Here is a 14,895-nt window from a genome sequence, read left to right as displayed (position 1 = left end):
GTAAAAATAAGAGTGCAAAAATAGTTCCTATATGCTAATAGTGCATTTCCAGCCCTCTATATCTGCTTTCTGTTTGTCCTTAACATCCATCTGGCTACACAAAAGTCTTCTATCAATTCACGTAGCTGTTCTCCCCCACTAATCGGTTAATCAGTTCTTTTTCACAAATTTATTTCCTAAATTCAGTGTCATGCCAGTTCTTCAGTTCTCTCTGATTCATCCATTCCCCTCTCTACCTTTATTTTCTTTCAATTCAGTTCTCAGGCTGTTCCTTTAAAGCTGCTCATGTATCATTTCTTCATTTTTCTACTCTTTTCATACCTGTTCCAAAGCTGTTCACTTTTTTCTCCTTTCCAGCACAGCACTTCACAGTCCATTACTTCATTCATCAGAAATATTTGGGTTTTTTCCCAGTTTACTTTCTCCATTGAGTTATTTGATATTTATCCTTGGCCAACCAAATAATGCAAAATAATCCCTACTTCAGCCAAAGAGTTAGTACACAGCTCTCTATAATTGATCAATTCATGGATTCCCTTACTGGAATTCATCAGTTTTACTCTTGGACTGTGCCCCACCCGGTTACTGAACCTGTCTACCTAATGGCAAATTATTTAGAAGTACAGAAGACATTTTAGGCAAATGTAATTTAAATGTGAATTAAAAAATATCCCACATGCCAAGCACTTTAAAGGGCACAGAGCTTAAATCTTGGATTAGCAAATGGATGAAGTGATCTTTTGTAGCATCTTTTTAAAGCTGTAACTTAAAAGAAAAGGCTGCAGTTTTATTTCTCTTTTCTAACTGAATCATAAGGCTGAGAAAATCTATTTAGTCTAATCTCTGGAAAATGGTTTTCTGATGATTTGCATCATGCCGAGCATTTTGTTATGATAGAATTAATATGGTTTTAAAAGTTTTATGGTTTTAAATTCATGGTTTTAAAACATGAACAATGCACTATTATATAGTAATAAAAGTGGTGGCATAAAAATATGATCAATTATGATTTATCCTTTTAATCCCTAAATATTATAATTGGCAGGTATTTTGCCGTTAAGTTTGCCTTTTCAGTTTCTGCTTTTTTTATTCCATGAAATTTTATTATGAAACTGCTTGCAGCATGCAGGGCTATTATCAACAAAGCAGCAAGGTGTTAGTCTGTAAATACTTAATGAAAAATTCAATTTCTCACGATATTTGCAGATGTAGATGAGTGCAGCAATGAAGGAACTGTTGCCTGTGGAGATCATGCAAAATGTGAAAACGTGGATGGAGGGTTTAACTGCTCCTGTAAGGAAGGTTATCAACCATCCACGGGAAAATTGCAGTTTAAGCCAAATGATGGCACTTCCTGCCAAGGTACATGATATTATCAAGGTTTATGTGTTATTAGAGAGCTACATCTTCTGAGAAACCCACCAGTGCCTCTTTATCTTCAGCTAGATTAATCAGCAATACATGAAAAAGAGGCAAGGCAGTGACATCTACATTTCCTGAGAATAGAATCATTTTGTAAATGTATTGTTGCTAAACAGTGTGATGAAATCCATTTGAAATAGTGGTTGTCAGATGTCTCCTTCTCTCCATCATTTCAAGCTGTCTCTTAACTTTACCTGTAGAAGTCCCAAGGAAAGGGGCCTAAGTCTCTACCTGAGTAAAACAAAAGCTGAGAGTCTGTCCAGTGGTGTAACTTTGGCCAAGATCAAGTCCCAGTAGTTGCAGTTTGAGAACAAAGTGCTGTGTCTTAATGTGCATAAATTCAGAATGCTGGTGGTGTGAGGAATGACAAGAGCTCTTAAAATAAGTATACATTGAATATTGATTAAACTGCAGTATATAATTAGTTTCTGTTTAATTTCTACAGAAAATCTGAAGGCCAAGTGTGAGTTATACAAAGACTGTATAAGTGAACGTATTAACAGAACTTTAGCTGGGGTAAGTAGCATTGGTTTATAGATTAATTTCTAAATCCTTTAATTGTTTCTGTTTGAAACTGTTATTTCAATTATAATAGTTCTTAAGGAGCTTTTAACAAATGCTTGAAGCATACAATTGAACTTAAGTATGTTTACAGAAGTGTTTTTAATAATTTCAAATTATTTGAACTGGGTTATATGTTCAAATCATGATAATAACTTGCTGGGAATCTGTGTGTTCTGTTTCCAGCAAAGTGAGTCATGATGCATGACAAATTCAGAAGTGTGATGATCACTCAACTGTTTCTGTAATTTCTGAAGTTACGCACTGCAGCATTTACTGATGTGCAATTATTTGCTTGTTCAGAGTGAAAGGCAGCAAGATAGCTTACAAAAGTAATGTCAACAAGTGACAAAATAGAAAATGGAGCAATAACAACCTGGTATGCTAATATATTTACTGCCAAAGCATAGTATGTAAAGTGGTGCAGAATTTATAGATTCAGGGACTCTGGACTCAAGATTTCTTTTTCACCAGAAACAGAGATTCCTGAAGCAAATTCAAAAAAAAAAAACAAACCCAAAACATTAATGGAATCACTGTTCATTAGTCTACATTTATAGTATTGTCTAATTTAAAAAGATAAATGAAACATAAGAATAAATAAATCAAATTGTATATGTTGGGATGTTATATTAAGCAGTTTGCCAAAGTTAAAAAATTCAGAAAGATATTTATTGAAAGGCTTTTATTAACCTAGTGTAAGATGGTCATTGTGTTAACATGCTTTCTGTGTTAACCTGTAATGTAATGTATTATATTAAATGTAATATATGCTTACCACCTTTACATATGAAGGCATGGTAAATGCCACAGCAGGATTTAGGATTTTGGGGTTTTATTTTTTGTTTTTAAAATACATAGTCAAATTAAAGTAGTAAGTTAAAATACCTCAATTTTGCATAAAAACTGTGTCAGATTTTAGCCTAGATTTTTAGCCTGTGTTCTAGTTTGATTCAGCTGCAGTCAAAGACAAAGCAAGCCCCATAAAAGCTGTTCAGCAGCAGAGTCTACAGATCTTACAAAATCAGGTGTTGGGTTCAGGGTTTCTTTGATGTTTTTCTTTGGGGGGGGGGGGGGAGGAATTTTAATCTCATTAAATTTCAGTATCATGAAATAAGAATTCTTTTCTTGTTCATCTGTGAGATGGAAATTTGCAAGTTTAATCATCTCACCTTCTTCAGACTGTTGCTTTTTAAACCAATTGTTTTATATAAGTGCATTAAGCAGTTCATAAACTGAAGCATTGATGGTGAAATAGGCAGTACAGTTTGATTTAACTACATGCTTTATAATCTGCGTTTAAAAAAAAAAAAAGAAAACCCTACCAAATATACTATTTCTCTGCTCCCACATTTTCAACTAAAAATTTAACAGAAGAGAGTCAATGGAATAATCAAATCACTGATATTTAATGACTTTTGCAGAACATTTACCAGCTAATTTTGGAGAATTAGGATAAATAAAAAAGAGCTGCAGTAGTCGGAAAAAAAGTTTAATGATAGCATATGGCTTATTTTTATAGTAGCTGTTTATTAAGATTATAGCAGACATGTATAACCTATTGATTTAAATGGTGTCTCTTTTTATGCACAAGCATCTTAAAAGCCAGTATGTTAATTCACAGAAATCAGCCATTTGCACTGGGTTTACTTTCACTTGCAGAAATGTGACTTCATTTGTTTCATTAAGATGCGAGTTCTTGTATTTTTCAGATTAGTCATTTGAAAACACCCCTGGAGATGCTGCAAGAAATTAATAAAAATACTTTGGGACCACTTTTACCTGTAGATGTGATTTCATATGTTGAAGCACTATCTTATTCATCATTAAATACCAGGCATTACTCTGTTTCTGACAATGAAACACTTCGTAATACAACCATTAATGTGAGTAGATCAAGCCTTAAAATTAGATGAGGGGGATGTGTGTCTTATTTTACAAATAGCATATGACTCCTGCACTTAAACATATAATTTTATGTTTATATAACGTGCAGGTTTTGGTTAGTACTGTGAACAATTTTTTACAAAAAGACAAGATTACAGTCTGGGAAGCTCTTCCTGTAGATGACCAAAGACGGAGCCTGACTAAGCTGCTGCATACTGCAGAACAAGCAATGCTTCTCATGTCACAGAACTTCAAAAAGACAACACAGCTAGATGCTAATGCAAGTGACATAGGTAAGATAAAGAAAATTAATCTAAGATATACTTTAGGTGTGGATTACACTGAGGAGTTTTTCAGCACGATTATGAAGATTAGAAATGGTGTTATGTGAAAGACACAGGTGTTAATTTGTATGAGTTTCATAACTAACACCTGACTTTCAGTGTAGGTATCATAATTTTCAATGACGGAACATGTGAGCCTACAGCCCAGAAAAAACTTGAGAAGCTGTAGAAAATTGTCCTTTCAGATTCTCTTTCAATCTCTCATTCTAGTCACACCGTAACAATGAATCTGCATTCATCTTACATGTACAAAATTATCCTATGCATCTAGTATGCATTAAAAAAAAACCCTACCAGTGGAATGAAACTTAGATTTGCCGTATACAGATTTTTTCTTCTTTTTGGCTCAGTGAAGGTATTGTAAATGATCATGGAATCGGGATTGTGGTTGGTGAGTCCGATCTGGAGTGGCTTTATTTTCAGAAGAATTTCCATTTCAAGAGGAATATCTGAGGAGAACCAGTTAGGCTAAACTGCACGTTTTGCTTTCCTACCTTTCTCCATGTGTGCTAGTGCCTTCACAACAACTGCTGATTTTCCTGTATTAATAATTGTTCTATCATTCCTTCAGTGGGAGCAGAGTAAGGTTAATACCAGCTGCTTTTGAAAATCCTGATAAAGCATTGTTTATGACTTTGGCAATGGTCACATCTTCATTTCTCTGAATGTACCCAAACTGCATGTGACCTGATTTCTTATTTTAGATTCAGTACAGTCATTCAGTACCTCTTACCAGTTTGCCAATTTGTAAGATGACATGATAAGGCAGAGTCTTCCTTTGATCCCGAGGCAGGTCAAACCACCTGTTCTTCTTTCACTTTTCTGAAAGTAAATTAGCAAGAGTGATGAAAAATGAGAGATTTTGTTCTATTACATAAACTCTTTAGAAGCAGATTTATGTCAGTCCAGAGTGCGTCTGGGCCTGCAGCAGATACAAAGCGATGCCACTAGCTGGCTGTAAATCCCCGGTTCCCCCACCACCCTGACAGAAAGGAGAGGGTCTCCTGGCTACAGAGCTGAGGCCATGAAGGTCTTGAAGAGAGGATTCATGTGCAGCCTCCAGTAGCAGTGTAGATGCTAGTCAGACCAAGCTGAGAAAAAAAGCTTATCATCAAGAGAATCTTGAGGAATTTCCATGTTGAAAGGTGGATGATTTTTTTGTCTTGCTCTTGTTCTAAAATGAGAAACTAGATGAGCTCTTTTCCAAATTGGACCCAAACACTGCAATCTTTTGTTACGGTTTTTCAGCATCAATGCATTTTCCACAGGACTTAAATGTGCCCCACACATCTATTCTGGGGCAACACCTACAGTATTATCCCTCTCTCTCCACTGCTTGCAATCTCTTGAACTCCAAGCTTTTCAAAACTCCAGCTACAGAAAACTTTCTTACATCCTGACGAACGTTTTCTGACAGCTGGTCTATTGAATAGCTCATATTATTTTTGTGTGCTGTGCTATAAGCAATGCAGATGGTATAGCTTAGTGATATTCCTCCATCAGTCAAGTTTTAGATTTGTTTGCTGTTTTGTTTTTTAAAAGAGTCCTGATTGACTTTTTTTGTTCCCTTCCTGGGTGATTGAAACTCAGCACTATAATGAACCAAATAAAGAGCTCAATGTCCTCTAATGTAGTTTGTGTCCTGAGGGGTGATGCTTGTTTGTTAGTTTTTTGACAAGACACATCATTATTTCATGGTGCAATGTGCATTTGGTAGCATGGACAGATAACTATAAAAAATATACTTTTCAAAAATTGGCTTTTGTCAAATGTTACTATTCAGTAGAGAATTTTATGCTTTGCTTTTTATAATTGTGATTTGTGGTCCCTTTTAGAAATGCATTTTTAATAAAGCAATAGCTCTTCTTAGAGTAACCTACATTGTTCTTTTCAGTTCCTAATTTAATGCAAGGTGAATAAAAGACAATATTTTTCATGGAAAGAGTAAAAAGTATGAGAGCAAAATGTATGCAGGAAAATAATAAAACATAGGGGTTTAAGCAAACATATTAATAGCATTTTTCTTGAAATATTTGGTGCAATGATATACTCTTAAAAGTCACGTTAATTATGCAATTCAATAGCACATTTATTAACCCAACTATAAATTATGGTACACTGTAATGGATCTCTGACTTGTGCAGTATTTTTCTTCTTTTTCAGTACTCAAGGTTTTTGCTTTTGATTCACATCACATGAAACACATTCACCCTCATGCATACACGGGGGGAGATTATATAAAGATCTCTCCAAAGAAGAGAGAGGAATCTCATCCTAATGGTAAGAAACAAAGGTTAGAGAGTAGGTGGGCTATTAAACACCTTGGCTAGACTTGTACCCACTAGTAAATAACCAAATATGCAGTTTACTAAGACTGAGCTTCAGCCCTGCTAACTACAGAGAAGTCAAGGTGTTTCTATCATCATCTCTCCTACGCCTTTACTGTCTCAAGGCTGGTGTTTCTAACGTTTCCAGTATACAGTGAGCTTTAACACTGGATATTGTTGCCAGAGACCTGAGCTTTATCCTTTTCTTAGCCATAGATCTGCTGTGAGTTCATACTGGCCCCATCAACTAGTTTTCTTACTTCTCCTCCAAAAAATTTGTGTACCTTTTCTATTTAAAGAGTAGTTCACTAGGGCAAGAATACATTTTCTTCAGTACCGAACCAGTAAGGCAAGGAAATTGGCTTGGACCTCATAGTGCTACAGAAATGGTTTGCAACTAATGTCATCACTGAAAATAAATAAATGTGTTTAAACAGTTCTAGAATTAAACTACCTGACCTAATAAACATAGAAAATATTTTTTAAATCCTAATCTTCCAGTTTATCTGAATCTCACCACCTGTCAGTACCCCAAAAAGTGATTTGCTTTGGTACCAGGAAGAAAAATCATGACTTCTTTTTTTTGTGTATCAGCACTGCATCCTAAAATCCCATTTGCTTTTTTTTTCCCTGTGTGCCTTCCATTCTGGGTCCACTGCAATGGAAGTCAAAGTAAGCCAGGTAATTCAGAGAAGCCCAGTATTTACCTCAGGTCTGAGCCATTTTAGTTTGAGACCTGATACCACATATGTAGCCAACTTTAAAACAGCAGCAAGCATGTATTACTCTAGAAAAAAGTATACATGTGTATATCTAATTAGAATTCCCAGTGTGAGCACACAAAGATATTTCTAATGGCAGTTACATTGTTTTAAATAAAGCTATATTTCATTGTCTCTAAAACCTTTTCATAAGTATTCCACAAAGATTCCATCTGTTTTGCATATTTTATGCAAGAGTAGTAATAATGTCTATTGTTTATTGTTTCCTTAATGTCTTCAATATTGTTCTTCAATAAAAACCCCACAAACCACTGAACATGGTCTATTTGATTGATAGGCACCGTTGCAGTTGTCTTTCTGCGGTATAGCAATATTGGTTCTTTGCTTTCATCGCCTAAAAACCTCTCCTCAAAAGATACTTCAGAGCAGAGACAGACCGTAAGCTCATCAGTTATAGCTGTGGCAATTAGCTCAAATCCACCTACACTCTATGAGCTTGAGAAAATAACATTTACCTTAAAGTATGCAAAGGTAAGGGGCTTTTTTATTATCAACATCAAATAAAACAAAATAATAGTTAATCATTTTATGTGATGTAACCATACCTGCAGTGTACGATATATTGAGACATAATTCTGTTGTTTGCTGATGTTTGTCATTTATTTCTTTAGTTAGATGAATTCCAAATGTGACATCATAAGTGCAATAAACTAAATATGATACAACAGAAAATAGCTATGGGACTAAAGCAAGGGCAACAACGCCAGCTTTGCTGGGTTATAGTATGAATAAAATGTAAATGCCTGAAACAGAGAATATTACAGGGTCTTGAATATTCTGTATTTAGGTGGGGTTTCTGAAAGTTTATCACATGGTTAAGAATGCATATTAAAAAATACGAACATATGCTTCAAAGTTACTGCGAAAAGTTATCTTGGAGGTAGGAGAATATACCAGAACCTATAGTATTTCAACTTTGTTATTTCTGAAATCTGAACACATTTGTTTAAAACTAATAATTTTAGTTCCATAGTGTGTATAGATTTTACTGAATTTACTTGTGCATGAAGAATCACCTTGCATTGCACAAAGAATTATCAGAAACTTAGAAAGTGTGTAAAGACGTTGACGGTAGGACAAGGTGTTAACCTTGGTTATGCAGCTTTTAAATTTGTTATTTGTCTTCTATATAAATTTGCATATATTTATACAACTTATTAGTACAGTGGGGACCTTATCTTTGACAAGTTAGTAAGCACTAACTGTAATAAATAATACTAATGGTCCTATTCAGCGCTGTCATCACACCTGATATAGCAGGTATGATATGACCCTGGCTTTATCTCAGATCACTTTGTAAAATGCACGGAATAAGTCTCAGTTTCAAACTGCTCATTTGGAAGGGACTGTGAGCAGGACAAGCAATGTGGCTGTAACCTTGGGGTTTAGTCCATGTTCAGCAGGTGCAGGTGTATGTATGTAACAATGATTTCGGTAGGTAAAAATTCCAACACCTTTGCAAGTGCCAGAAGGGTTCAGTAATCTGATTAGACTACATTTTTGGTAGGGTGTTAGCTTTGTGGATAAGATGCTTCCCTCTCTAGCCATGTTTTGATTGCTTGGAATAGGACTTGCAGAATGTCATTTTTGTTTCCCAGCCTTCCAAAGGTGCAAGCAGTATGTAATGAATTGCACTGGCTAACGTAAGAAAGGTCTCTTGATAGGAAATATCCTGCCTTTTGCCATCAGTAAAACATCTTGTTTCTGTTCCAGACTCCGGATAAAGATATTAAATGTGCATTTTGGAACTACTCAGCAGACACAATGAATGGCAACTGGGCTACAGAAGGCTGTGAGCTGACACATTCCAACTCCACTCATATCTCATGCAAATGTAATCATCTGACTCATTTTGCTGTTTTGATGTCCTCAGGTGGCTCTGTTGTAAGTGCTATTTTAATTTAGTGTTTTACCTCATACTTTCTCTTATCCTCATTCCTTATGTTTTTATTTCAGTGCAACTTATGTACTTTTCCCCTTTTAGGTTGTCTCTTGATTTTGTTCAGCAAACACACAATTTATTGTGCACAGAGCAAACAAAATTCCTCCCATATGTGTTTGATTTCCCTTTTGTCCTTTCTGCAGTATTACAGAGCAGTGATGCAGCAAAGTATCTTGTTCCAAATACACAGTCTGTTGTGCTTATTTTTGGTGCATTGCTTTTAATTTTAAATCCCATTTTAAGACTGCTGTGGGATTTAACTGGCATTCACTGGTGGTCAGTAACCATATGGCCCTGAATTTCTCTCTCACAAAACTTTGCCACCCATTTGTCTAACCTTGGCATCTAAAAATCTGCTTTAAGTTCTTTCCTGAGAATTTTCAACAGCATAAATCAGTGTGAAGTTTATGACTATTAAACATAGGCACTCATGACAATCACAAAATCGTGAGAATGACCACTCAGTATATCCCTTTGTTTCCAGGGCCTGTGTGGGGATCTGTGGGAGCTCAGGTCCTGCCTCAGGAGGCAGCTTTACATGGTATCAGAACTGACAGCAAGCAGAATATTAGCATGAATATACTGTATTGAGACAGTTCTCTCACACTGTGAATTTCACGCTGACAGAGGCTGTTTCCTGGTTGCTAAATAGCATCCTAAATCTTCAGTTTATATTTAAAACCTTTGCAGGTACTTATACATTTGTTTTCAAAAAGAAGTTTGGGAGGAGAATAATCTCTGGTTCTTTATTTAGAAAAAAAATTACTTAGATACATTTTATGGTCAGCTGAATAGTACCCTTATGCTGATGCGCAGTCATGTACTTCAAGAGGTTCTTTGTGCAAATACCAAGCAGCAAATGTAACTGTATTCCTGTACAGAAAATATTCACATCTAATATTAAAATAGCCTGTGTTTCTTTGGAGAATGTTCATGTTACGTATCTGGGATAGCATTTGTTTGAAGTGATTGTTATTTCAGAGTCTTGTTTTGATCATGTTGCAAATGCAGTGAGGGTTATTCAGTTTTGCTTATCTAAGTCACTGCTGTGATAAGTCCTTTTATATTAGAAAATGTTCATGTCATATTAATATATGTCCTACTGCCAGTGTATTTGTTATTCACGAAAATGATCTGATTTTTTAAAGCATATTAGTAGATACTGATGTTAATAAAAAAGTTTTGTTAAGAAATATCAGAAAATGCAAGAGCAGAAATATATGCAGCTCATTACTAATTTCTCCATGAATTATGTCTTACAAAAAAACAATACTTTTTATACTATCCAAAGTGTAAGTTTGCAGTGAAACTCTACAAACAGTTTTGATTAATACTTTGTAGAAAAGACGAAAAAAAATGTATAATAGAATGAGGTCTTTCTTGAGAAGGTACAAAGCTGTTCTTTTAAATATTATATTATAATTTTCCCCCAGGGTGTTACAAATTATAACATTCTTACAAGAATCACTCAGCTAGGAATAATTATTTCGTTGATTTGCCTCTCCATGTGCATTTTTACATTCTGGTTCTTCAGTGAAATTCAAAGCACTAGAACGACAATTCACAAAAACCTCTGCTGCAGCCTTTTCCTGGCGGAACTTATTTTTCTGATTGGAATCAATATGAACAATAATAAGGTGGGTAGTTTTCACTCATATCTTGATTTTGTGTTGTAAAGTAAATGTACTGTATAAGACATGATTTTCCATCTACTTCCAATATTTCCCAGTATCAGTATGAATATTCCAGTGACATTGGTTTCCCAGTCTAGTAACAGAAAATACAAAATGATCATTTAAAGAAGTAGGGTCTTCATCTGAACTGGTGCGTATTGACATTGCTCTATGGCTTTCATTTAAGCTTTTTCATCTTATCAAAGACTGTGGTCTTGATATGCTTATCATTTTCACTTTTCTCATCTATTTGGACACTGTACAAAGCCATGCTGGTGACTTTCTGGGTGACAATTTTCCCTAAAAGCCAGGCCATCTGTAGTGCCAAGCTAGCATTTAAGATACAGCAGTGTTGGCTGGAGGACCCATTTTCTTTATGCATGTGAGGTCTTGACTTCTCCCTGTTGTTTTTCATACAAGAAGGGCTGTTGATTTTTGCATCTCAGAATAGTTTTAGGAAATTAAATTATGCATAAATTATCAAAATAATCTTACTGTAAGTAGTCGAATAGAATTTAAAGTTACTTGAAAAACTGCAAACTGCTATCCATGAGATGACATTCCAGTACCAACCGATCAAGAAATATCATTTTACAAACATTTTGTAGTAACAAAAGTAATTTTGGAAATAATTCCTTGTGATGCCTAATTACACTGTTATCAAAACTGTAAAAATGAACTTCATCTAGATCAGGAAATCATACAGACTGCTCCGATGTAACTATGGTATCAACCTTGTCAAGTTGTTTATATAGTTTTTCTGGGAAGAAGTGCACTAGAAGTTGAATGCAGTCTCTTTATCTTACCAGTTGCTACAGAAAACAGTAATGAACAAGTGAGCTCATGGGTGTAGGCCAAGTTCTTGTCAATCAGTACTACACGTGGGCTGCTGGACCACCACTTTAGAGTTCACTACGTTGCTGTGCATATGCTGTTTTATTAACAGACATATTAATAGAATTATGACTCTTGCTTTCTCTGATTGAATTTCTAGCTCTTCTGTTCAATTACTGCCGGATTACTCCATTATTTCCTTCTAGCTGCTTTTGCATGGATGTGCATTGAAGGTATTCACCTCTACCTTATAGTGGTGGGAGTCATCTACAACAAGGGTTTCTTGCATAAGAATTTCTATGTCTTTGGCTACGTCAGTCCAGCTGTGGTTGTTGGAATCTCTGCCGCACTAGGATACAAGTACTATGGCACCACAGAAGTGTAAGTCACTGTTTCTGTGTCCAAATCAACATACTTAAGGATGCAATAGTCACAATAGCACATTTCAAGGCATTTTCTGCTGCTTACTTTTCAGATGTTGGCTCAGCACGAAGAACAACTTTATATGGAGTTTTATAGGACCAGCATGTCTAATAATTCTTGTAAGTATAATTTTCATTTTTATTGTAGTACATAAAACTGATAATAAAAGGTGTTTGATAATCACCCACCCATTGCCAGCATAGCTGTGAGTGCTAATTATAGGGCAAAATTGGCTAATTTAGACCTTTTTATAGTGTTTTTAAATTATTTATATGCTGTATGTCTAAATACTTTACTAGCCTGAAAAATTAATATTTGACCAAAAAAAGCTCAATATAAGATAAGAGCTTCTTTTCTTGCTTGCTTGCATTCTTCTATCCTGATGGTTTCAGAAATTCTGTGAAGCATTTCTCTTTTTTGAGAAGTATCATCTCTGTATGTCATTGGCATCTCAGCATGGCTCAGCAGGAGATGTACACAGACACTATCCTAGCAGACAGATAATCTGTTTTTTCAAATGTTGTGTGACTTAATCTCTTATCAGGGATGGGTCATCTTTGTAAGATTAGACTGTCATCTTTGTGGCTTTATCACTTGCTTGTACCCTGTCATCATCAAAGTTATTTTAAACTAAATTGCGACGTCAGAGAAAAGAACCCACTATTTCACATGGGCAGACAAGTCAAGTATTGATAGCCCTATTTCAGCTGTGAAAAGGGCCTTTTTAATTCTTACTGGAAGTGGCTTCAAACCTGCAAATTTGGCAGGTATTATATGTTCAATTCTGAAACAAGACATTTTTGGTGCCTCAGGAGCATTTCTGAGTGCTATAAAGTTTAACAAACCATTCCAGCTGTAATGGGGCATTATTGTGTATGACTGAGTTGACAGTGATCTGGCGATAGCTGGAACTAACATAGTGAGAAGGTACAATGGTGAGGACTTGTGGCATCTGTGGTCAAGTCAGTTATAACCATACACCGGGTTTTATTTGGTTTATTTATTTGGTGATAAATGTGAAGATTTTTAAAAAAGAACTGGCAATGCCTAATGCACACAAGACAATAGTAAAACAGTTTTATTTCAAAGTATTTGCAATTTCAAAGCTGAATAAAGTATCAGGTATAATTCTGATCAAATTTCACCCCAAATTCCTACTGTAGTCTGGGGATGGGCTGGGAGCAACCTGCCAGATGCAACTGCAGGGTGATTCCTCCCCATCTCACCCTCCTGGTGAGCACGGCAGACTTTGAGAGAGCCAAGGCACTGTAACATCCCTTGGATCTGTGCTTCTGCTGTCAGATTGCCCTGATGGACAGCAGGTTACTACAGTAAAACAAATTCATGGGGAGAGACCATCCTTTACTAGGAAATTCTTACAGTTCTTAGGTTTAAATTGTCAGTTTCCTATTTCCACTCTGGACCTTATCTCTTTCTTCCATGAAGGCAGCAAGGATGGGATTTTTTTGTTATTGCTATCATTCCTGTTCCTCATCTGCCTTCAGGTGAAGATTTATGGGCAGTGATGTATCACTGCACTGTTAGCACAGGAAAGCTGCATTATCAAAATATACAAAATGCCCCAAATTTATGCATCTGTAACCTCTTTTTCAGCTCCAACTGAGCTGTGCTTAATTCCAAGCACAGTACAGAGTCAGAGCAGGTCTTCAGTGGCTTTCGTATAAGTCTAGATGGCAGCGGAGGCAAATCCTGCAAAGCATGGATGTGCATAAGGCCTGTAGCCTCATTTTGCTCTGAGGCCTATAGCTATTCTTTTGGCACGCCAGATCTTCCAGCACTCCCTGCAAATATAAAGGAGGTAATAGAGGTTGATACAGGCCCTATGTGCCAGTGCAGTCCACCTGTGGGTAAGGATAGAAGCCAGACAGCTTCTTTTGTTTTCTCCCACTCCTTTGCCTAAGTGAAGCCACACAAAGGAGCTGTAGCTGGACAGCAAGGGGCCTGGTGGTTGTCTTGTTTTTTTTGTATGTTATGGAATGGTTTTGTGATAACTTGTTTTCACAGTATTCGGATACCTTTGTTATTGTCTCTTCATAATCATGTTACTAGACCTGGGAGGAAAGGCAACCCACTTTCAGCAAGCTGCGTTGTCTGCTGTGGATTTTTTTTTTTTAAAAACATTTGGACAGCTTATTTTGATAATGTCATAATAAATTGAAGCCTGAACTGCAAGAAGGATGTTTTCAAAGAGAGCAGGGAGCTAGGTAATTGGCTTACACTCTGTCCAGGTTAGTGTCTAAGGAAAATATGGAAAACCTTAGGAAAATAGGGACATGTCAGAGATGAAGTTGGTGTCAGATGTCTGCTTTGTGGAAGGCACATTGGTGGCAGTAATTCAGTTTCCATTGTCCAGTCTTCCTATTAATCATGCTGCATGGGCACCACAATAATATTAAACTTTTTTTCCAAAGTAGTGCCACTCAGGAAGTCTTTTTAATTACAGAAGCCAAACTTTTTCCAAGATTTCCATTCTGCCCACAGCTAATTAAGGGGGGGAGGGAAAGGAGGTAATTAAGGACTCTGAAAAGGAAATGTTATTTTTGTTCTGGGATAACCAGATAGGTTACTGCAACCCTCGTATAGAAAGTTGCAAAATCTGGCAGCTTCAAGCTTACCTTTAATCCTGAGCTTCATCTACTAATTTTGAGTTTGCAGGCTTTCTAAGATAGCCTGGAGAGT

The 14,895-nt window shown here is 36.1% G+C and overlaps 1 protein-coding gene across 3 annotated transcripts in view; it reads left to right on the top strand.

Moving 5' to 3' along the window:
• Positions 1-14,895, top strand: part of ADGRL4 (adhesion G protein-coupled receptor L4) — an 81,821-nt gene that overhangs the window by 44,406 nt on the left and 22,520 nt on the right. For 2 of the 3 annotated variants that reach the window (XM_057408304.1, XM_057408303.1), the window contains 10 exons: positions 1,207-1,362; positions 1,868-1,938; positions 3,696-3,869; positions 3,980-4,163; positions 6,378-6,494; positions 7,601-7,794; positions 9,037-9,207; positions 10,699-10,902; positions 11,933-12,153; positions 12,248-12,314. In XM_057408304.1, the coding sequence (XP_057264287.1) occupies positions 1,207-1,362; positions 1,868-1,938; positions 3,696-3,869; positions 3,980-4,163; positions 6,378-6,494; positions 7,601-7,794; positions 9,037-9,207; positions 10,699-10,902; positions 11,933-12,153; positions 12,248-12,314 (1,559 nt within the window). The remainder of the gene's footprint in view (positions 1-1,206; positions 1,363-1,867; positions 1,939-3,695; positions 3,870-3,979; positions 4,164-6,377; positions 6,495-7,600; positions 7,795-9,036; positions 9,208-10,698; positions 10,903-11,932; positions 12,154-12,247; positions 12,315-14,895) is intronic. The other variant, XM_057408305.1, reaches the window with a different exon arrangement.

Source organism: Pezoporus wallicus, unplaced genomic scaffold, assembly GCF_028554395.1.
Source record: "Pezoporus wallicus isolate ANWC-B61680 ecotype Strahan unplaced genomic scaffold, APGP_CSIRO_Pwel_v1 contig_4238, whole genome shotgun sequence".
In the NCBI taxonomy this organism is placed as follows: Eukaryota; Metazoa; Chordata; class Aves; order Psittaciformes; family Psittacidae; genus Pezoporus; species Pezoporus wallicus.
The sequence above is the reverse complement of the archived record's forward strand: the minus strand, read 5'-3'. Positions and strand labels throughout refer to the sequence as shown.